The sequence below is a fragment of the Syzygium oleosum genome, unplaced genomic scaffold (assembly GCF_021117445.2).
Source record: "Syzygium oleosum isolate NSW1041296 unplaced genomic scaffold, Sole_v2.1 Sole_v2.03, whole genome shotgun sequence".
Lineage (NCBI taxonomy): Eukaryota > Viridiplantae > Streptophyta > Magnoliopsida > Myrtales > Myrtaceae > Syzygium > Syzygium oleosum.
The window spans coordinates 14,264,689-14,286,078 of record NW_026607487.1 but is presented as its reverse complement, the minus strand read 5'-3'; the positions used below and the strand labels follow the sequence as shown (position 1 = coordinate 14,286,078).

Genomic DNA, 21,390 nt, shown 5'->3' with positions numbered 1-21,390 from the left:
GCGTAATCATCGACGTTTCCAACACAAGTCACATGATGCCCCCATAATCTTGGCTAAAGTTCGTAAACTTGTCAAAGGGCAAGCTTCGCGCTACAAAACTTTCAGACCTTCTAGGGCAAATGTAACATTGGCTAATATATGGAGACTCTCACACTCCATTTTTTAGTGATCATAGTCCTCTTTGTAATGCTGGGGTATGCCCCAAGCTTTTGTAAGTCAACTTATAAATGGTACTTATATTTCACACGAAAAAAAAAAATTAGTGCTTATCATACATGCTAACTCTCCTAACGCCCCTGACGGGCACTCATTCTCCACAGACGCCAATTGAGTTCCAGCAAAGCTTGAACTTTGGTAAAGGAACAGATTTCTACATCATGTCTGCCAGGTTCTCCACTATTGTAGAGGTGGTAAAAAAATTATGACCAACTTGGATGACTCTGTCACACTTATGAACTCCTTCATACATTACGAACCGATCTATATCCTCCGACTCGAGTCGGATTGTATACACGAGCTTAAACTCAAGATAATTTAACAATTTTCTACCTTAACTCGATGTTTGTAGCCAAATAATAGTGCTTATCATCCATGCCAACTCTCCTAACACCCCTGACGGGCACTCATTCTCCACATACGCCAATTGAGTTCCGGCAAAGCTTGAGCTTTGGCAAAGGAACATATTTCTACATCATGTCTGCCGGGTTCTCCACTATCGTCATCTTTTTCACAACTACCTTACCTTTTGCCACAACATCTCGAATGAAATGGTACTCGATGTTGATAGGTTCCATTTGTTCATGATAAATTGGATTCACAGCCAGATATATTACACCTTGGTTTTCACAATGTATGAAAACACTTTTCTGCTCCTATCCAAAGTCCGAGAGCGGAAGACAAGGCAACATCATCCTATAGGATGCCTTCCAACTTAATACACCACCTGCTAAAGTAAACATGTACCCTGCTAAAGATTTGCAATCATCTAAATCACCAGCTTGATTGAAATCCACATACCACTATCATCGCCTTCCTTTTGATACACTACCAACATTTGTTGTCCTCTATAAATATCTAAGGATCCACTTCATTGTTTCCCAATGAGTTTTACTAAAATGCTCAATGCAATGGCTAACGTCTATAGCTTGTGAAATGTCAGGCCTAGTGTATACCATGACGTACATAATATTACCCACTACACTAGAGTAAGAAACACATGACATATGCTCCTCCTCTTCCTCTTTAGTCTGCGGTGATAACTTATTAGAAAGTTTAAAGTAGTTGGTGAAACATATGCTCAACAGATTCAGCTAACTGCATGTTAAAACGTGCTACAATTTTCTCACTATAATTCTTTTGAGACAGACGCAACACTCCTACAGTTTTATCATGCAAAATCTCTATAGATGATATTTTTTTAGTAGCATCTAAATCTTTCATCTCAAAATTACTACTCAACCACCACTTCAACACATCAATATTATGCATATGTTTAATTGCTGTCAACATGTCATCAACATTTAATACAAGATAAATCAAAGACCCATCCTCAAATCTCTTAAAGTAAACACAACTATCCAATTGACTGTTCGAATAGTCCTCACTAGTTGTGAAAACATTAAAACACTCGTACCACTTGCCTAGGAGATTGTTTTGGTCCATATAAAGATTTCTTTAATAAGCAAATAGGATCTTCTTTACTTGGAATAACAAATACCTCTAGTTGCCTCATTTAAGTCCGCTTCTCCAACTCACCGTGAAGAAACATTGTTTTCAAATCTAGCTACTCTAACTCAAGATCTTGTGTAGCAACTAAGGCAAGTAATACTCGAATAGAAGTATGTCTTACGATAGGAGAGAACACCTCATGGTAATCAATATTGTCCTATTAAGTATACCCCTTTCGCAATAAGTCTAGCCTAATACTTTGCTACCTCGATATCAGGAATGTATTCCTTCCGTTTGTAGACCCATTTGCACCTGACAATCTTTTGGCCTTTGGGTATTGACCAGCTCCCATGTTTGATTTTGATCAGTTGATTCCATCTCTTCACTCATGGGTGCTAGCCAGTACGACGACTCAGCACTAGCCATCACTTTATAGTAAGATAAAAGCTCATCTATCTCCACCTCATCACCTACGGTCAATGCATAAGCAATATTAGAATAACCATAATCTACCGGTGATTTAATTTGTCTTCTATGTCTAGCTGAGACTATACTGTGCTGTGGCTATGCGAGTTGTTGTGTATCAACGACTTCACCTCATCTGCAGTCTTAACCTTGGTTATTTATGAGGTCTTCGGAGGCTCCACCTCACTATTTGACATCATGATTTGTTTGCTCAGTTGGTTGTGCCTTAAGACTCCTCTGTTGAAGCATAGCAGTTTGGTCAAAGATTACTTCTTTGCTAACTAGAATACCAAGTGATCTAAGCACAGTGCACCACAGCTGGTAGCTTTTCAACCCATGCATATAACCTAGAAATATGCACACCATCGGCTCAAGTTTACCATTACTCACATGAGCATATGTAGGTTTTCCCAACCATACTTCTTTAAGTGTCTTCCACCTAATAGCATATGATGGAAATCAATTTACCTGGTAACAAATCATGTTCATTACTTCAGCCCAAAATTCCTTACTTAGTCCTGCACTCAAAAGCATTCACTGATCTCACTCCAATAGAGTTTTGTTCTTATGTTCGTGACGCTATTCTACTGTGGGGCATAATCATTATTCTATGTCTCATAATCCCTTGTTTTTGGCAAACTTGGTAAATCATACCATAATGTTATTGTTTCTAAGGCATTTGATATATTTACCTGATTGCTTCTCAATCAATGTATTAAACTTCTTAAACTGATTGAACACATCAGATTTGTGCTTCGGATTATATACCCATATCTTCCTTGAGTGGTCAACGATGAATGTCGGCAGATATCAGGCATCTCCTTTTGAAGGAATAAGAGACGGGCCCTAGATGTCTAAATGAATGTATTCAATCAGTTGCTTGGTTGAAGTTTAATTCGGCTCTACTTTATAAAGATGCAATGCTCACACAATTCTAGCTTCCCTATCTTCTAACCTTTCAGCTACCCCTTCTCACTCAGCATCGTCACACCTGTTTCACTTATATGCCCCAATCGCATATACCATAATCGAGTCAAGTTTGAGTCTAACTTACCTAATGAAACTATTGCAGCTTAGGTCACGGTCCCTCCCAATAGATGATAGTGAGAGTTCACCTTATTCCCTTTCATCACTATTATGGCACTTCGAGAAATATTCGGCACTTGACCTTCGGTAGTGTACTTGCATATGATGTTATTGAGTGTCTCTAGAGAAATATGTTTATTCTTGAGCTTCGATAGATACATTACAACTATCAATGTGTGCTCTACCCCATTATGCATTGCAATCCGAATTGTCCTTATCCCCACAACCTCACGACTACGTTTTCCTCATCGAGTTATGCTACCATCCGGAGTCTCGATAAGGAGTAAATTAGTTTCCATGAGGAGTCATATGATAGGAACACCTTGAATTAAAACCAATTTGTCTCTTGATGAACGATAGTCACACAAGACGACCTCTGCATCACTTGTGCTCTCCTCCGCAACAATTGCCACACTACTTGTGGCATTTTGCCCACCGCCTTCATGTCTCAACTTTGGACAATCTCTTCTTATATGCCCCTCCTTATGACACTCAAAACACTTCACGCGACCCTTGGATTTTCTATGTCGCGACTTCGACCTCCTTTTACCTCTACCGCTAGGCCCCTAATGTGTATCTCTATCATGAATCACTAATCCCCACGCTATGTCCTGCGCTAGACCGTTATCTCACAACTTAATCCGTCACTTCTTAGAGAATAAAGTAGATTTAACCTCTTTTGAGGTAATAGTAGTACCCCTATGTAACAATGAATTAGTAAAGTGCTCCCATGATTTTGGTGGAGCCGCCAATAACATCATGCCTTGGTTTTCGTCAGCTAGAATCTCATCGACATTCTTCAAATCTATCATGAGTTTGTTAAACTCCTTTAGGTGGGTCGTGGTGGAAGTGCCTTTAGCATGTCGAAATTGAAACATCATCTTCAACATGTGTAGGTGATTATTCAAATCATTCGTTACATAGAGAGCCTGAATTTTTGCCCACCAATGTGTGGTATTCCTCTCGTTGGCCACATCTATTAACAACTCATTCAATAGGTTCAACAGGTCTATACTCTTTGCCCTCTCCATGAACTTAGCCTTGCCATCCAACCCAAAGTTGTTAATAGCGCAAGCATCTCAATGCTTTACAACCTAAAGTTGTTACTCCCGTAAAATTTTTCAATTTTTAGTTTCGCTCCATACATAATAGCAAAGTTTCAACTCTAATACCAATTATAGTAAAATCGAGTGCAAAAACTGACTGGATCTTTACAATTAAATCAAGAGTGAGAGAGAACGAAATTGAAAGAGAAATAAAATGATGAACAATAAAGAATAAAAGTGATTTACGTGGCTCGGTCGAAGTGTCAATACCTACTCCACGAAGAGAGCTAGCTAGAATTAACCATCTAATCAATTGGAGAATTACACAATTATAATACTTATACACTCAAGTGTTTCCCAATTCTAAATTACACCCAATCCCACATTATTTAGCCTGACGTAATTTCTGGATAAAATAAATCACGAGAATTGCCTCACAACCAAAATACCTTTATTGTCTAACTCGGCACAAAATCCACGGTGTTTCAAGCGTCTCTCTTAACTTGTGTTAAGCTCCTCTTCGTGCGCTCATCAGAGAGTGTATTCTCTGTTCGGAGATTCTCTCTCTTCTATATTGAGCTCCTCTCTATTGTGCGATTAATAAGAGGGGCTTAACTTGGAGCTCATTTTCAAAGGTTTTGACTTGGCATATGGAGTCATTATTGTGCTAATAAAAGGAGAAATTAAAGCAAGCCCGCATGTTTTACGTTTTTTTCTCTGACAAATCTCAATATCAGCTGAAAAAGGAGCTCAAATATGTGGCCAAATAAAAGCTCCAATGTGTGTCGAAAAGAAGAGTCATGAAAGGCCAAAACAAGCTTGGGTACCTAGAAGCTTAAATGGACATGATTGTAGAAGGTGTTCTGGCTATAGACAGAGTATTGGTTCTACTAAGAGCCTCTACAATCATGAAAGAAAGATGCGTACTCTTTGTCAGTGTAATTTGAATTCAAATTGGTATTATACAACTGATATTAAGTATTGGAATCCACAAAAGGTTTACCATATTTGTGCAGGCAATAAAGGATGACAGGTTGTGGTAGAAGCAGAATTGGATACTTCAGGAAACTCTCTCTATGGAGCTGCAGAGTGAGTTCAACGGCTATAGATGACAGAATCAACTGCTACTTGTAGGATTTGAATTTAAAAGTGTCTTTTGAGATCTCATGGCTATAAATTGAACCCAAGGAAGTAGTAGAGTGAGGGGATAATGAACACGAGTCTATGCTCCGAGTGTTTATCTCCTTGCTGTTCTTGTGTGTAGAAGCTGTGTAAATCTAATTGTATTTTTCTGTAGAAGTTTGAGCATCTGTAATTAGAGAATAGAGTGTGAAGTGTGGTGAAGATGGCTTGTATTTGTAGAAGCAGAGCTACAAGTAAAAGAAACATCTTCAGACGCTATAACATTTCGAGGATTACATAGTGAATTCCAGCCTTGATTTGGGCTGTTAGAGTTGGGAGATTGGAGTAGGCCAGCTAAATAGGCCGTGTGGATAGGCAGAAGGGAGATGATATGATTAATAAAGCTCGGCGTGCATCTTCCTCCCAACAGTTTATAAATTTGTATCATCCTAATAACCACATTTTGTGCAGGGAAGAGAATAATTTATGACGAAGTTATTGCATGAACCGTTAATTCCTAATTCTAAAAACCGTACCGGGGCCACTATTGCAGTCCCAGGGATTAGCTCCATGTGGGCAATAGCACAGGAAGTCTCTGTCTCGTGATCGTCCACATCGGCCACCGCTGTCTTGACAACCAGAACAACTCTTGTTAGTCAATAAATCCCATTTTAACTGGAACCCGTTCTCCAACAGCTCCTTGTAGTCGACATCTTTGATAGTTTGATTAGAGAACCCTCCCCCCAGTTGTACTGGTACCATTGCAAATGACTGGCAGAATCCACTTTGCAGATGGAAAGTGCCATTAGGAAGTAAAGCAACAGAGCCGTTGTATGTGACGTTAGAAGTACAATTCACAGGGGATATTGGGAAGGAAAAAGAAGTGTTGATGCAGTCATAGAAGAACCATAATTGACGAAGAGAATCACTCTTATTTAGGAAGACGTTTACGGGAAGTAAATTGAAGGGAGGAGGAACAAAGCAAGAATTATCCCTTTGGCTTACTAGATGGATGGAACTCTCACTGTAGGAGATGCTTTTAACTGAGAAGGGACCATACATAGTTTTTGTTCCTTCGCACTTGAGCTCAAATCCAGGGTAACCGCATAATTCTCTTCCTTCTTCAGGAATATAAAAGGGATAGCTTATGTTCGGACGGTTGCCTCCACAATTGCGAGATTCGCACACTTCATATGACACTTCATTTGATGACGACTCAACAGGATCTTCTAAGATGGCAATGAAGAAGACGCAGAACGCCGTGCAAACTAAGCCTCGTGTGTAAGTGCAGTATATGCCCATCCCGGAATTTCGATCTGGTTTTAGTTTGGAACATACGAATTTTTTTTTTTTGGATATCAATGCTCTAGAATGGAATGGAACAGCATGAAGAAGAAGAAGAGAAAGAAGAAGAAGAAGCTGTTTGATTCCTCACGTGAAAGTGAAAAGAAGGCCCTTGTTAATGGCAATTCCTTCTGCTGGTCTCGTGAGATCAGCTCTGCTTAAACACGGCAGTCGACTTGGAAAGAGGACGGGAAGACTAGAACAAGAGACTTTTAGGAAGAGCCAGGTCTAGACAGAGACACCCAAGGGAGCAATGCCATCCATCACTTTTACCTCTTTGATGATGATAGGTCGGGGAAATGTGAAGTCCTGCAATTAGTGAACTTCCGCAAATCTTGCCCCGATTGACCAGTTATTCCAAGAGTTGACTCCTATTTTCATGTATCCCCTCAAGTTGGATCCTTCACAAGAGGATAATGAGAAAATAAAAATAAAAACCCAGAAACTTTTATCCCCTGTCATGCTGATTAAAATCAAACCAAATAAGCTAGATTAGGAAAATAAGTTCAAGAAAAAAAGATCAGTGGGTCTTTGACAATTAGAGGTCTCTGTTTGAAAATTAATTTCAAAGAAGTACCAGGAGTTAGTTCTAGGAAACAGTGAGAAATTCCAAAAAAGTAAATACCAAGCACAATGAGCACGGACAGCAAAAATCGTTGGCCTACCCGAGAAAGTTTCTCGAAAGGATTTTGTTGACACCTAAGTTTTAGTCGACAATTCAAATATTCATTCTTCTAAAAGTACAAAAATAAAAAATAGCAAAATAATAATAAAAATAAATCAATAAAAAAATAATTAAATACATAACAAATGAAAAAGTGATGACCAAAACAAGAAAAAAAAATAAGTGATAAAAAGGAGGTTTTCTTTTTCAGTACGGGCTCTTGAACCGTTTGAATGAACGTTAGCCCATTAAAACATTTGGATTCGATTTCTGCTATTTTTTTTTCTGGTCAAATATTTCTGCTATTCATTTAGTGGAGAAAATTACCAAAAAAAATCCAAATTTTATTACACTTTTGCTAATTCAATTTTGAATTTTGTAAATATATCAATTGAGTTTTAATCATTTTCATCTTTTTGTCAATTGAGTACATCTGACCAATTTGGCAAAAAAATTGCTGACGTGAACGTTGGCACTCACGTGGAATTATTATTATTATTAAATTTTAAATGTTTTTTTTCGAATTTTGTAATTATTATTATTATTTTTAAAGCCTGATAGAAAAGAGATAAGGGATGGTTTTCTTAACGGCCTGATCCGTCGGTCATCTTCGCCATCACCGATTTCTGCGAGTATCAGAAATGCGCCGTTCCTTTACAGTGACCGAGAGCTTCGAGCGGTTTCAACCTCGTTCAGAGATTGCTTTCAGATTTCAATTCTGATCATCCTCATCGCCGCTCGTCGCTGCCTGTTACCGCTGAGAATCCCTTCACTGCTCTTCTAACGTTATGCCGTCCTTTCTCGGCATTCCGGATTTGCGCCTTTTCCTGCTCTGCTTCTCCCTGTTCCACGACCGGGAAATTCGCGGAAGTTATCCTCGCGTTTAATCCTTCAATATAACTTCCGACCCTCAGTGGTGACATTTCCAGAACGTCCTCGCTTGGATTTTCTCATCACTGCTCGGAGCTAGGAATCAAGCTTGATAGAGGTGAGTTCAATATCTGTTGCTCCCGGTCATAGTTTTAGAATGAAAACAGAGACTGAGACTTCATACATTGTCAATCTAAAATCTGAAATGATCGAGGCTGAGTTGATGATTTATGTTAGCGCTTACTGTGACGGAATGAAATGAATCGTTTCCCCAAACTCATATATAACTAATCAACTAGCCAGCCCACCGTATGTTCAACAAAATGCCCGAACTGAGTCCTTAGTCCGTTTTGATTAGTCCTTGATCCTGACCTGTTTTGAGTGTATAATGATATGTCACACATGAATGCAACTTTTTGTTGATGGCTAAGCATGTTTTTCTACCGCATATTATATCCACCGAGACCAAATTTGAGCGATTTCTTTATGATTGTGTTTGCTCGGTGTTTACACGTCTTCCTGCGCCGCATATTATATCCACTGAGACCAAAATTGACAGTCCGAGGGTTAATTTTTAAGCTCAATTGTTCCGGTTTGTTCATCACATCCTTTTATCCGATCGTGTCCCTGTTTTTGTTCTCTGCGTCTGGCTGTGGCCGACGTATATTAATGACTCTGTAGTGGACGACGGTGGAGGTTTGATAACAAGTATAGGTAGATTAACGGAGATGAATATATGTTCATGCTTTGATGATTTGGTAGACGGATCTTTGATTGTGTTTTGGGTGTTCTCAAGCACTGTGAGGAAGACGATGAGAAAAAAGAAATAGAAAAGAAAAAAAGAAGAAGAAAAATGCATATTAACAAGTATGAAAAAAGGAAAAAAAACATAAAAAAACTCCAAACCATTCTCAATGCAATACATTTACCCGTTTTTTGTGACATCAAAAACCCTAAACTATGGCTAGTGTAACATATTTATTCCAAACTTTTTCTTTTAACATAAAAAACTTAAAACTTGTACCTATGCGATATATTTACCCTCCGTCAAGGTTTCGTTAAATGATTTTTCAACTAAAATAACGTTTTTATTTCACTTAAATCATGTGGGTGCCATGTCAATACTGTTTGCTTTATAGCGTCCAAGTAGACAGATTTTCAAATGTTCCCATTAAAGGAACTTTGAAGAAAGTTAAATGTGTCAAGAATGTACAAGTTTGGGATTTTTTGTGCCATAGAAAAAATTTATGGTAAATGTGTCATGGTAGGCATAGTTTAGAGTTTTTGGTGATTTTTGTCCTAAAAAAGACTTGGGTAAAAAAAAACTTGGGTGTAACTACAATTGAATCCATAAAAAGGGGGAGATTCCACAAAGAAACACAAGTCATGAAATGAAACAAATAATTATAAAGGGCAGGGAAAGAAAGCAAATGACTATAAGACAAGTTCATGAGTTGCAATAGCAATTGCTCAGTTAGATCATAGGCTGATTGGCCTATAAGCGGCTCTTATATCCATTTGATAAGTCCCTTGAGAAGATGCAAGAACTACTCTCTGAAAAGTCACAGCAATGTTAGCGGTAAGAAGGCAGTGTTTGAGCCAGTGAGTATGTCAATTGAAGTTTTCAATCCGATACCCTCACATAGAGCTTATTTGGTGTGAAATGCAGTTACGTACGTCTGCTGATATTGTCAAGCAATGCCACTAGCTGATCACATGCTGAAGAGAATGTGCCTAAAGAGAAGAAGAGTATAGTACTATAGTAGCAGTGGAGTAATAACCAGACTAGAGTCTGGCCAAATGTATAGAGAATCCCTTTTGCCTGTGATTAAGACTACTAGCACTAGCCATTAATCTATATCCAGTTAGGCCATTGTCTTATATTTGTGTCCCTTGCATGGATGTTTGGGGGTTCAATTTGTGCCAAAAATCTAAGGGCTGTTAAGAGAAAGCCAAAAGTTTTGTTCCGTTTTGGATAGGACTCGTGTCCTCCTATCCAAGCCTGCCCTACCAATAGAGAACCAATTGTATCTGCGTCCTCACTGGGCTGCACATGACTTTATGCATGGTCTATCCGAATGGCTCACAGGACGACAATCGCTAGAAGAGAATACGGAAAATTCTTGAAGATGTCTCATTGAGGATATTTGCAAGGAAAGGTTGCGGTTGCGGCTAGTGGCATTTTGATCTAATGATTGCATTGAAACTATTAGCGATGAGTATTCTCCTTTCTAGGTACTCAATTCCTGCGAAAACCCCAAAATTACATGGGCAAGTTAAAATTGAGATTATCAATTAACCGGAGAGAACAATATTGTTCCCTTCAAGTAAAGGATTCTAACCAATTGAAATGAATTGACGGATAAGTCACCCTTATTGCCACTCTCCAAGTTTCCCCTCCAAAAATTTTCTCCAGCCTGTTTCAATTAAGGGGTTAATGGAAAGAACATTCAGTTCTACCTACTATTGGACCCTCTATTCATTAGTATCTTTATTTTGATTACCACTCGTATTTGGTTTGGTATTATGACCGCGCTTGACTTTGAGAGTCGTGATGATATTATTGAGGAACGTCTTATCAGAATAATTTTCCTTTGTACAACATCGAATTGAACCATAGACAAACTTGGATTTGCGATCCTAGGTATCTAATCTCCTGATCCTGCAGAGAAGAAAAAGAGTGTGGGCGGATTAGTACGAGTGGAGAGAACTTTGAATCAAACAACGACCTTAATGGCCATTTCCCTCTTTCCCTTTTCCACCCCCATGTTCACATGTTCACTTCGGCGAGAGACCTGATATGCATCTTGTCATATGTCAAGTCACCATGGTCATAAGTTTGAATGATTGTATCACAGAAGTTCAGTATAAGTCACAACCAACCATAGAGAAAGATGGTCTCTGAAGCCTTTCCCTATAATTGTTATCTATGTGTTGAATCTGCTCATATTTATATGCCGTTCTTTTTTTCGGCCAACCGATATATCCATGTGTCGTGTTGGATACTTCTAATGTAGTACCAAACAACAGTTAAACTAAATAACCTCTATATGGTTCAATATCATGTGTAAGCTAGATTGACAAAAGTGCTATATTACCATGTCCATACCTTCAGATTTCGACCCAGCGCTTAAATCAGTAACGTCTCAACATATATGACTGCTCACTTGCATTCACGTATGTACAGTATGTGACAAACGGCTACATGGATAATCTAACCATCAACACCAGGAGCAGAACTGCCGCTGCTACCCCATTTTTGAGTCACAGAAACTGGAGAATGGGTCGACCGCATATACTTCAGTAGCTGGGAATCATCATAATCCGGAGGAGATGGAGCAAGGACACCTTCACCCTTATCCGCATCAACAAATATGTCCGCAGCATTATCATCGCACGCGATCGCCTTCAGTTCCTCCAAAACCTCATCCATGGGAGGCCTCATTTCCTTGTCCAGTTGCAAGCACAGGAAAGCTAACTCGGCCACCGAAGTTGTCATCCTATTGATTTCGCTATCTGACTCAAATCCTAGATTTGGGTCGATCAATTCGCCAAACGCGCATTTCTGAATCTTGTTAATAGCAAAGTTGGCCAAATTAATCTCGTGCCTTTCTCTGCTTTTGTCGACAGCTGGCTTGGATGATACAAGCTCGACCAGAACAACTCCGAAGCTATAGATGTCACTCTTCTCCGTGAGCTGGTAGCACTGATGGTACTCGGGGTCCACATAACCTGGAGTCCCTTGAGGAGCTGTTGAGATATGAGAGACATCATCGGGGAAAAGCCTCGAAAGCCCAAAATCTGCAACTTTAACCCCAAAATTCTTGTCGAGGAGGAGGTTATTTGTTTTCACATCACGGTGGACAATGTCAGAAGCATGGAGGTAAGCCAACGCAGTAGCAGTCTCTATGGCTATGTCCATACGGATTTTCCAAGGCAATGTACTAGAAGAGTTTGCTCGCTGGCCATGGATATGATCAGCAACAGTTCCATTGGAGATGTACTCATAGACAAGTAGAAGCTCACGGCTGTGGCGAGAAGTGCAACCGTACAGAGACACAAGGTTTTTGTGTTGCAAACGGGTTAGGATCTCTACCTCATTCATGAACTGCTTTACCCTCCGGTAGCTGTGCTCGTATAGGCGCTTCACTGCTACATCCCGTCCATCTCGAGGTTTTCATGTTAAGAATATTGTAGAAAATGTCTTTCAGTTGAGGATCCCTTGGAGGAATAATGAAGGAACATTTTCTCACCGTAGTAAACAGTTCCAAAACCTCCATCTCCAAGTTCATTGGAAGCAGAGAAGTTATTTGTGGCTTCTTCAAGTTCGGCACTGGTGAAAATGGGGACTTCAAAGTAGACACTGCTCTCTTCCATGTCTGAATGCGAATGAGGATATGGGGTGCTATTTCTCAAGTGGAACTTCAAAGAAGCATTCTTCCTTTTTAAGTGGATCATATAAGAGAACAGGACAATGGCCAAGCTTCCGATTCCAATACCTGATGCACGAACAGATAATTAACCCTTTTTATAGGATAATTCTTTTGTGCTGTTTCCTAGAACGTACGGTTTATGTTGGCTGGAAGCATGGACAGATGGTCAAGCTTTTAGGACAAAGTAAGAAGATTTGGGTCCAGCCGACTTTGATTTGATCAGCATTGTGAAAATGGTTTGCAGTAAAAACCAGAAAGGATACTTCAGCAACAAGGTGATCTTGTTTTTGTTGTTTTATCGTGTCAAACTGGGAGTAGATTGTCCTAGTTATGCTTTGGTTTGTTCAGGTAGGCGGAGGCAATGTGATAGCAGACGAGAAACTAAGAAAAGGAAATTACCTGGTCCTATCTTCCACCACAAACGTCTATTTCCTGCATCAAAGTTGAAAAAGCAGATTGGTCAATAGAGGGAAAGGATGGCAAGATAGCATCTAGCTCATAAATCAGCTTACATACACAGACGATTAGAGAATAATAGGAGGGAGAATAGCCACAGCCAGTACTTTCATCCGAATCGTATTTGATCTAAAATCAATGCACAACCTACCCCAACGTGCATGGCAGAGCTACTTCCAAATACCAAGTGGAGTAACTTATATTTGCCATTCATAAAGAGGTGTGTCAACTACTTGTGCATTTTATTGGCAAACAAGAGTCCTATATATTCATCTTCCTGAAATGAGAAGTCAGTTAAATTGTCATAAGATCTCTATTCTAAAGGTTCTGCAAATTATTCATGAGGTTGCACAAATGCAAAATGATAACTTAGCATGGAAAGAAAACATGTATACCAATTGTGTACTATCCTACTGAAGGAACGCCAAGATGGAAATGTAAACTGATAGAGTGAATGTGAGAAATGCAAATAGAGCTATGGTGTGGGATTTCTATAGTTAAGTGCAATTGTATCCGTTCTCTCAACTAATACTGTTTGGAAAGATGCCTACAATATTTTTAGGATGACAAAACATTTTAAGTGTACTAACATGTGCAATTGAGTGTGAAGAAGATATTAGTAAATTCATATGAAGATGGTGTTAGCAATTGGACATCGAAGAGTGTAGAACGACTTTTGCTCTAGGCGATGAACAAGCTATTGGACGTGAGCTATGTTGATAACTAGATGGACATTGCAAACGGCGAACAAGTTATTAGACAAGGAATATGTCGATGTTCGAAACGACCTTGTGGATGGTGAACAAACTAGAGGACGTGTGATTGGCAAAAAGGTTTGGATGGACTAATAGAAGACGAACAAACCAAACGACATGAAGACGTCAATAAGCTCGGTTGGACCTTGCGAGCCTTGAACAAACTAGAGGGCATGTGGTCGTTGAAGAGTTTCGATAGACCAAATAAAAAGTGTATAGTCTATAGAACACAAGGACGTTAGTATGCTTGAAGGTGCCTAAATGTTGTAGGCAAACAAGCCTAGGTATGTAGAAGCTTAAATGGACCTGATTGTAGAAGGTGTTCTTGCTATGGACAGAGTATTGGTTCTACTAAGAGCCTCTACAATCATGAAGGGAAGATGCGGACTCTTTATCAGTGTTATTTGAATTCAAATTGGTGTTATACAACTTATCTTAAGTATTGGAATCCACAAAAAGTGGACTAAAGAAGATTAAAACAATTTATCATATTTGTGCAGGCAACAGAGGATGACAGGCTGTTGTAGAAGCAGAACTGACTACTTCGGTAAACTCTCTATGGAGCTACAGAGTAAGTACAGTGGCTATAGATGACAGAATCAACAACTACTTGTAGGATTTGAATTCAAAACGGTCATTTGAGATCTCATGACTAAAAATTTAACCCAATGAAGTAGTAGAGTTAAGGGGAAACGAACAAGTGTCGATGCTCTGAGTGTTCATCTTCTTGCTGTTCTTGTGTGTAGAAGCTGTGTAAATCTAGTTGTATTTTTCTATAGAAGTCTAAGCATCTGTAATTAGAGAATAGAGTGTGAAGTTTAGCGAAGCTTGCTTGTATTTGTAGAAGCAGAGCTACAAGTAAAAGAAACATTTTCAAACGCTATAACATTTCAAAGATTACATAGTGAATTTCAACCTTGATTTGGGCTGTTAGAGTTGGGAGAATGGAGCAAGCCAGCTAAATAGGCCAAGTGGATAAGCTGAAGGGAGATGATAAAATTAATAAAGCTCGGCGCGCATCTTCTTCCTAACAGTTATAAAATTTGTATCATCCTAATAACCACATTCTCTTCAGAGAAGAGAATAAATAATGACGAACTTATTGCATGATCCGTTTACTGGTAATTATAAAAACCTTACCGCCGCCACTGTTGCAGTCCCTGGGATTATTGGTTCCATGTGGGCAATAGCACAGAAAGTCTGTGTCTCGTGATCGTCCACATCGGCCTCCACTTTCTCGACAACCAGTACAAATCTTGTTAGTTAATATATCCCATTTTAACTGGAAGCCATTCCCCAACAACTCCTTGTAGTTGACATCTTTGATAGTTTGATTAGAGAACCCTTCCTTCAGTTGTACTGGTACCGCTGACACTGACAGGCAGGAATTATTTTGGCGATAGAAGGTGCTATTTGGAGGTTTTAATGCAACAGAGATGTTGTATGTGGCGTTAGATGTACAACTCACGGGGGATGTTGGGAAGGGAAAAGAAGAAGGGTTGGTGCAGTTATAGAAGAACAAGAGTTTAGGATGAAGAGAAAAACTGTTGTTTAGGAAGATGTTTATGGGAACGAAAATGAAGGGACGAGGAGCAAAGCAAGAAGTATCCCTTTGCCTTACTAATTCGATGGAACTCTCCTCGTAAGAGATGCTTTTAACTGTGTAGGTAGCATACGTAGCTTTTGTTCCTTCACAAGTGATCTCAAATCCACGGTAACCGCATAATTCACGTCCTTCTCCAGGAATATAAAAGGGATAGCTTATGTTCAGACAGTTGCCTTTACAACTGTGGGTTTTGCACACTTCATATGACACTTCATCCAACGACGACTCAACAGGATCTTCTAAGATGGCAATGAAAAAGATGCAGAACGCTGTGCAAACTAAGCCTCGTGTGTAAATGCGGCGTAGACCCATATCTGGATTTCGATATGGTTTTAGTCTGAAGCATACGAAGTTTCTTTTCTTTTTGGATATCAATGCTCTAGAATGGAATGGAACGGCATGAAGAAGAAGAAGAAAAAGAAGGAGGAGAAGAAGTTGTTTGATTCCTCACGTGAAAGTGAAAAGAAAACCCTTGTTATTGGTAATTCCTTCTGCTGGTCTTGTGAGATCAGCTGCTTAAACACGGCAGTTGACTTGGAAAGAGGACGGGAAGACTAGCACAAGAGACTTTTAAGAAGAGCCAGGTCGAGACAGAGACACCCAAGGGAGCGATGTCATCCATCACTTTACCTCTTTGATGATGATAGGTCGGCGAAATGTGAAGACCTGCCATTAGTGAACTCGCACAAATCTTGCCCCGATTGACGAGTTATTGCAAGAGTTGACTCCTATTTTCATATATCCCCTCAAGTTGGATCCTTCACAAGATGATGATGAAAAAAAAAACATAAAAATCCAGAAACTTTTATCCCCTGTTATGCTTATTAAAATGAAACTAAATAAGCTAGATTAGGGAAATAAGTACAAGAAAAAAAATCAGTGGGTCTTTGACAATTAGAGGTCTCTGTTCGAAAATTAATTTTAAAGAAGCAGCAGCAGCAGGAGTTAGTTCCAAGAAAAAGTGGGAAATTCCATAAAAATAAATACCAAGCACAATGAGCATGAACAACAAAAATTGTTGGCCTACCTGAGAAAGTTTCATAAGAGGGTTTTGTTGATACTTAAATTTTAGTCGACAATTCAAGTATTCATTATTCTAAACGTACAAAAATAAAAATAGAAAAATAATAATAAAAATAAATCAATCAAAAAAGTAATTAAATACACAACAAATACAAAAGTGATGACCAAAAAAAGAAAAAAGAAAAAAAAAGCGATAAAAGGAGGTTTTCTTTTTCACTACGGGCTCTGAACTGTTTGAATAAACCTTAGCCCATGAAAACATTTGGATTCGATTTTTGCTATTCATTTAGTGGGAAAAATTACAAAAAAAGTCATAAATATATTGTACTTTTTTCAATTTAGTCTTAAACCTTTCAAATGTATCGATTGAGTCCTAAATCTTTTCACTATTTATCAATTGAGTCTATCCCGTCGCTTTAACTAAAAATCGCCGACGTGGATGTCGCCTCACGGGAAATTTTTATTATTAATTTTTAAATATTTTTTTTCGATTTTTTTAATTATTATTGTTATTTTTAAAGCCCGATAGAAAAGGGATTAGGGAAGGTTTTCTTAACGGCCTGATCCGTCGGTCATTTTCGCCATCACCGATTTCTGCGAGCATCAGAAGTGCTCCGTTCCTTTGCCGTGATTGAGAGCTTCGAGCGGTTTCAACTTTCGACCTCCTTCGGAGATGACGCTGACTGCTACCGCTGAGAATTCCCCACACTACCCTCCTGACGTATTAGCCTTCGTCGCCCTCGTTTCTTGGCATTCCGTATTTGTACCTTTTCCTGCTCTGCTTCTCCCTGTTCCACGACCGGGAAATCCGCGGAAGTTATCTCGCGTTTAATCCTTCAATATAACTTCCGACCCTCATTGGTGAAATTTCCGGAACGTCCTTGCTTGGATTTTCTCATCACTGTTCGGAGCTAGAAATCAAGCTTGATAAAGGTGAGTTCATTATTTGTTACTCTCGGTGATAGTTTTAGAATGAAAACAGAGACTGAGACTTCATACATTGTCAATCTAAAATCTGAAATGATCGAGGCCGAGTTGATGATTTAGGTCTCTTTTAGCGCTTATTGCGATGGAATGAAATGAATCGTTACCATAAACTCATGTTTAAACTAAGAAACTAAGTTGCCCACCATATGTTCGACAAAATGCCCGAACTGAGTCCGTATAGATTAGTCCTTGATCCTGACCTGTTTCGAGTGTATAATGATATGTCACGCATGATTGCAACTTTTTGTTGATAGCTAAGCATGATTTTCTGCCGCATTTTATTTTCACCGAGACCAAATCTGAGCAATTTCTTTTTGATTGTGTTTGCTCGGTGTTAATACGTCTTCCTGCGGCGTTCAATGATGGTCATCCAATCGCGTCCCTGTTTTTGTTCTCTGTGTCTGTGGAGGCTGTGGCGGGCGTATGTTAATGACTGTGTGGCTTTATATAATTTCTGTATAGAAATTGGAAACCAAGGAAATTAAAAACATATTGAATTCTACGTGGTCTTGCGGTCCATGTACATTCAGCTGCCTAAGATGCAAATTCATGTTAAGATGCTTTCTGCAATTAATGACATGACTTTATATAACTTCTGTCGGCCTTAGCATTGGTATCATACGTTCAACAATAATAGACGAAAAATTTCTGAAGTACTCTTATCTAACAATCATTGTACACAAGTTGCTCGTTGTATTGAAAGCCTAGATGTGCTTACAGTACAAACTTAAATTTCACACAGCCATGGACATTGAAGTGGTTGGTGATGATCTTGATGGAGAAGACAGATAGGGCTTGGGAGGAACTAGCAAGCAGTCAACACTGCCTCTTAGCATATCCACCACCTCGCTCATTGTTGGCCTAATTGAAGGATTAGTCTGTATGCACCACAAGCTCACTATTATCATCTTCCTTGCTTTCTCTTTGTCTCCTTCGCTTGTGACATTCTGCAGTCCAAACTCTTCTTGAAGTTCAAGACGCTTGTGAATCCAATGCGGGAAGTATATTTCACTGGTTCTCTCTGCTCCGGTCACTACATTTTTCCTCCCACCAACCATTTCAAGCACTGTCATCCCAAAGCTGTACACATCTGATTTTTGGGATATTCCTCCGATGTTCCTGCAAAACACTTCTGGCGCGATAAACCCCGCAGTCCCTCGCGCACCGAATAGTGAGATCGTGCTCTCCTCTCGATGGCATATCTTCGCAAGGCCAAAGTCGGAAATCTTGGGGCAGTAGTTTTCATCGAGAAGGATGTTGTGCGGCTTTATGTCGAAGTGTAATATTCTTGAGTTGCAGCCTTGGTGCAAGTATTCGAGCCCTTGAGCTATGCCTAGGGAGATTTGGTACAAGGTGTCCCATCCGAGGTGGCGGCAACCTACCTTGCTGTAGTTCTCTTCGTATATGAGTTTCTCCAGAGATCCATTGGGCATGTACTCATAGACGAGAGCCCTTTTGGTTTTGTGAAAGCAGAAACCTAGCAGAGTAACAATGTTGACATGGGAAGTTCTGCTCATGCTGTTTACCTCATTGATGAAGTCTTCACCATCTCCTTTCAGCTTGGTTAGGATTTTCACTGCCACGAGATGACCATTTGGGAGCTTCCCTTTGTACACACAACCATAGCCTCCTTGGCCTAGTTTTTCTTTGAATGAGTTGGTCATTCTCTTAATGTCAGCATATGAATATCTTCTCGTTACTAAAATTCCACGATTTTCGAAAAAGACCTCACATTTATGACTCTTTTTCATCTTTCTGCTCCCTGTGATCATGGATTTCTGCTTGGATATTTTCTGTTGACAAAGATAGGCTAGGACTATAATAGCGACACCAAATGCACTGATTGATGCACCTGCGTATCCAAAGGACATACAAAGCATAAATAGAGATAATCCTTTTAATTTTGTAGTCCTAGTTTCATTTAGGGAAAAAGTTACAAAATCCCCAAATTATGCTTGCTGCGACACATTTACCTTGAACTTTTTTTTGTGATATCAAAAACTCTTAACTATATCCACCGTGACATATTTACCATAACTTTTTTTGACATAAAAAATTCAAAATTTGTACCTATGTGACACATTTACCCTTCTCAAAAGGTTCTGTTAGATGATTTTTCAGTTAAAACGTCATATTTATTTCACTTGAGCCATGTGGGCGCAATGTCAATACTGTTTGCTTTGTGGCATCCATGTAGATAGATTTTTTACAATTCTCATTGATAGAACTTTGATGGAGAGTAAATATATTATTCAGGTTAGGGGTGAGCATGGTCCGGGTGGGCGGTTCCCACCCTAGAACCGGGAACCGCCCACTAAGGACCGGTTCCGAAAAATTGAAATCGGGAACTGGCCCGTTGGTTCCTTGGACCCACCCGAGAACCAGACCGCCGGTCCGGTCTGGTTCCCGGGTGGGTCCATGGAACCGGTCCCACTAGCCAAGGACGGAGACGGAAAGACAAAGATGAAGACGAAGATGGAGAGTCGGAGATGGTAAGGTAAGCATCGACCGAGAAGAGTGAGAGTGAGAGTGAGCGTGAGCGTGAGCCGAAAGCGAAAATAGGTGTTTCTCGGCTCAATGTGAGGGTGTGAACGTCGAGCGAGTTAGGTTTAGTTTAGGAACTTAGGATTTTTCTTTTTTAAAAAAATTAAAAATTAAATAAATATATTATATTTATTATTATATTATTGGTCTGGTCCGGGTGGGCGGGCGGGCGGTTCCACACCTAGAACCGGACCGGTACCCATCGGTTCCCAAAAATTGGAATCGGGAACCGGACCAGTTCCCTTAGGAACCAACGGTTATGGTCTGGTTTTGGGCGGTCCTGAGCGGTCCGGACGGTTCCCGGTTTTTTTGCACACCCCTAATTCAGGTACAAGTTTGTGATTTTTGGTGTCACAAATTTTTTTTTAGGGTAAATGTGTTTCGGTGAGAATAATTTAAGGTTGTTGGTGGCTTTTGCCCTTTCATTTAAATACTGGCCAAATGTCTAGATTTGAATTCATAAGCATGCATAACAAATTTAATGTTGTACTTACCAATAGCAACTTTCTTCTCGAAGCTCCTAGCTTTCAATTTCCCTGCAACATAAATGTTGTCAAGTAGAATGCGAAAGCTGACCGGATCTTTGCAATAAAGTCAAGAGCGAGAGATAACGAAGTTACCAGAGAAATAAATCAAGGAATAATAAAGAGGACAAAAGATTTATGTGGTTCAATCCGAGTGCTGGTACCTACCTCACAAGGCGATCGAGCCACAAATAATCGACTAATCAATGGGAAAGTTACAAAGTTGCAATCATTTACATGCTCAAGTATTTTTCAGCTCTAAATTACGCCCAAACTCACATTGTTTAGCCTCACGAAATTTTGCGATAAAATAAATCACGAAAATTTCCTCATGTATAACTTTCTGCACATATTTCACCGTGTTTAGATAGTCTCTCTTTTAACTTGTATTAATCTCCTCTTCGTGTGCTCACCAGAGAGTGTATTCTTTGTACGGAGCTCCTCTCTCTTTTATATTGTGCTCGTCTCCATTGTGCAATTAATAAGAGGAGCTCAATTTTAAGAGAGTTTGACTTTGCAATAGAAGAAGACAAACTACAATTTTCTTATCTTCTATGACAAACGTCAATTGCGGTTGAAAAGGGAGCTCAAATATGTGGCCAAATGAAAGCTCCAACGGGTCCAAAATTAGAGCCATGAAAGGCCAAAAGGAATAAACTCTCTAAGAAATTTTTTGGGATTTTTTCCCTCGTAGAGATGGTAAAACAATTATGACCAACTTGGACAACTCTATCACACTTCCAAAGTCCTTCATACATTACGAACCGATCTACATCCTCTGACTCGAGTCGGATTGT

The 21,390-nt window shown here is 39.5% G+C and overlaps 3 protein-coding genes across 3 annotated transcripts; all 3 read right to left on the bottom strand.

Moving 5' to 3' along the window:
* Positions 1–1,941: 1,941 nt before the first annotated feature.
* LOC130137709 (LEAF RUST 10 DISEASE-RESISTANCE LOCUS RECEPTOR-LIKE PROTEIN KINASE-like 1.2) lies at positions 1,942–6,689 on the bottom strand. The gene is made up of 2 exons (XM_056309644.1): positions 5,924–6,689; positions 1,942–2,138 (listed from the first exon to the last, which is right to left on the bottom strand). Exons 1-2 carry the CDS (start codon positions 6,687–6,689, stop codon positions 1,942–1,944), a joined length of 963 nt encoding a protein of 320 aa, XP_056165619.1.
* Positions 6,690–11,295: 4,606 nt separating this feature from the next.
* Positions 11,296–16,013, bottom strand: LOC130137555 (LEAF RUST 10 DISEASE-RESISTANCE LOCUS RECEPTOR-LIKE PROTEIN KINASE-like 1.2). Its single transcript, XM_056309128.1, has 4 exons — positions 15,050–16,013; positions 13,098–13,130; positions 12,519–12,764; positions 11,296–12,444 (listed from the first exon to the last, which is right to left on the bottom strand). The coding sequence occupies exons 1-4, from the start codon at positions 15,825–15,827 to the stop codon at positions 11,480–11,482; spliced, it is 2,022 nt and encodes a 673-aa protein (XP_056165103.1). The 5' UTR covers positions 15,828–16,013; the 3' UTR covers positions 11,296–11,479.
* Positions 16,014–18,200: 2,187 nt separating this feature from the next.
* On the bottom strand, positions 18,201–20,814 carry LOC130137554 (rust resistance kinase Lr10-like). Its single transcript, XM_056309127.1, has 2 exons — positions 20,564–20,814; positions 18,201–19,377 (listed from the first exon to the last, which is right to left on the bottom strand). The coding sequence occupies exon 2, from the start codon at positions 19,295–19,297 to the stop codon at positions 18,260–18,262; it is 1,038 nt and encodes a 345-aa protein (XP_056165102.1). The 5' UTR covers positions 19,298–19,377; positions 20,564–20,814; the 3' UTR covers positions 18,201–18,259.
* Between the last annotated feature and the right edge of the window lie 576 nt (positions 20,815–21,390).

Excerpts from the sequence above, each read along its gene's own strand:
- LOC130137709 (XM_056309644.1), bottom strand. The coding sequence starts at position 6,689 with ATGGGCATATACTGCACTTACACACGAGGCTTAGTTTGCACGGCGTTC. Across the intron at positions 2,139-5,923 it reads GGACTGCAATAGTGGCCCCG|GTGATGAGGTGGAGATAGAT; the intron begins GTACGGTTTTTA and ends CATTGACCGTAG.
- LOC130137555 (XM_056309128.1), bottom strand. The coding sequence starts at position 15,827 with ATGGGTCTACGCCGCATTTACACACGAGGCTTAGTTTGCACAGCGTTC. Across the intron at positions 12,765-13,097 it reads GTGGTGGAAGATAGGACCAG|GTATTGGAATCGGAAGCTTG; the intron begins GTAATTTCCTTT and ends TTCGTGCATCAG. Across the intron at positions 12,445-12,518 it reads TTTTGGAACTGTTTACTACG|GAAAACCTCGAGATGGACGG; the intron begins GTGAGAAAATGT and ends TATTCTTAACAT.
- LOC130137554 (XM_056309127.1), bottom strand. The coding sequence starts at position 19,297 with ATGATCACAGGGAGCAGAAAGATGAAAAAGAGTCATAAATGTGAGGTC.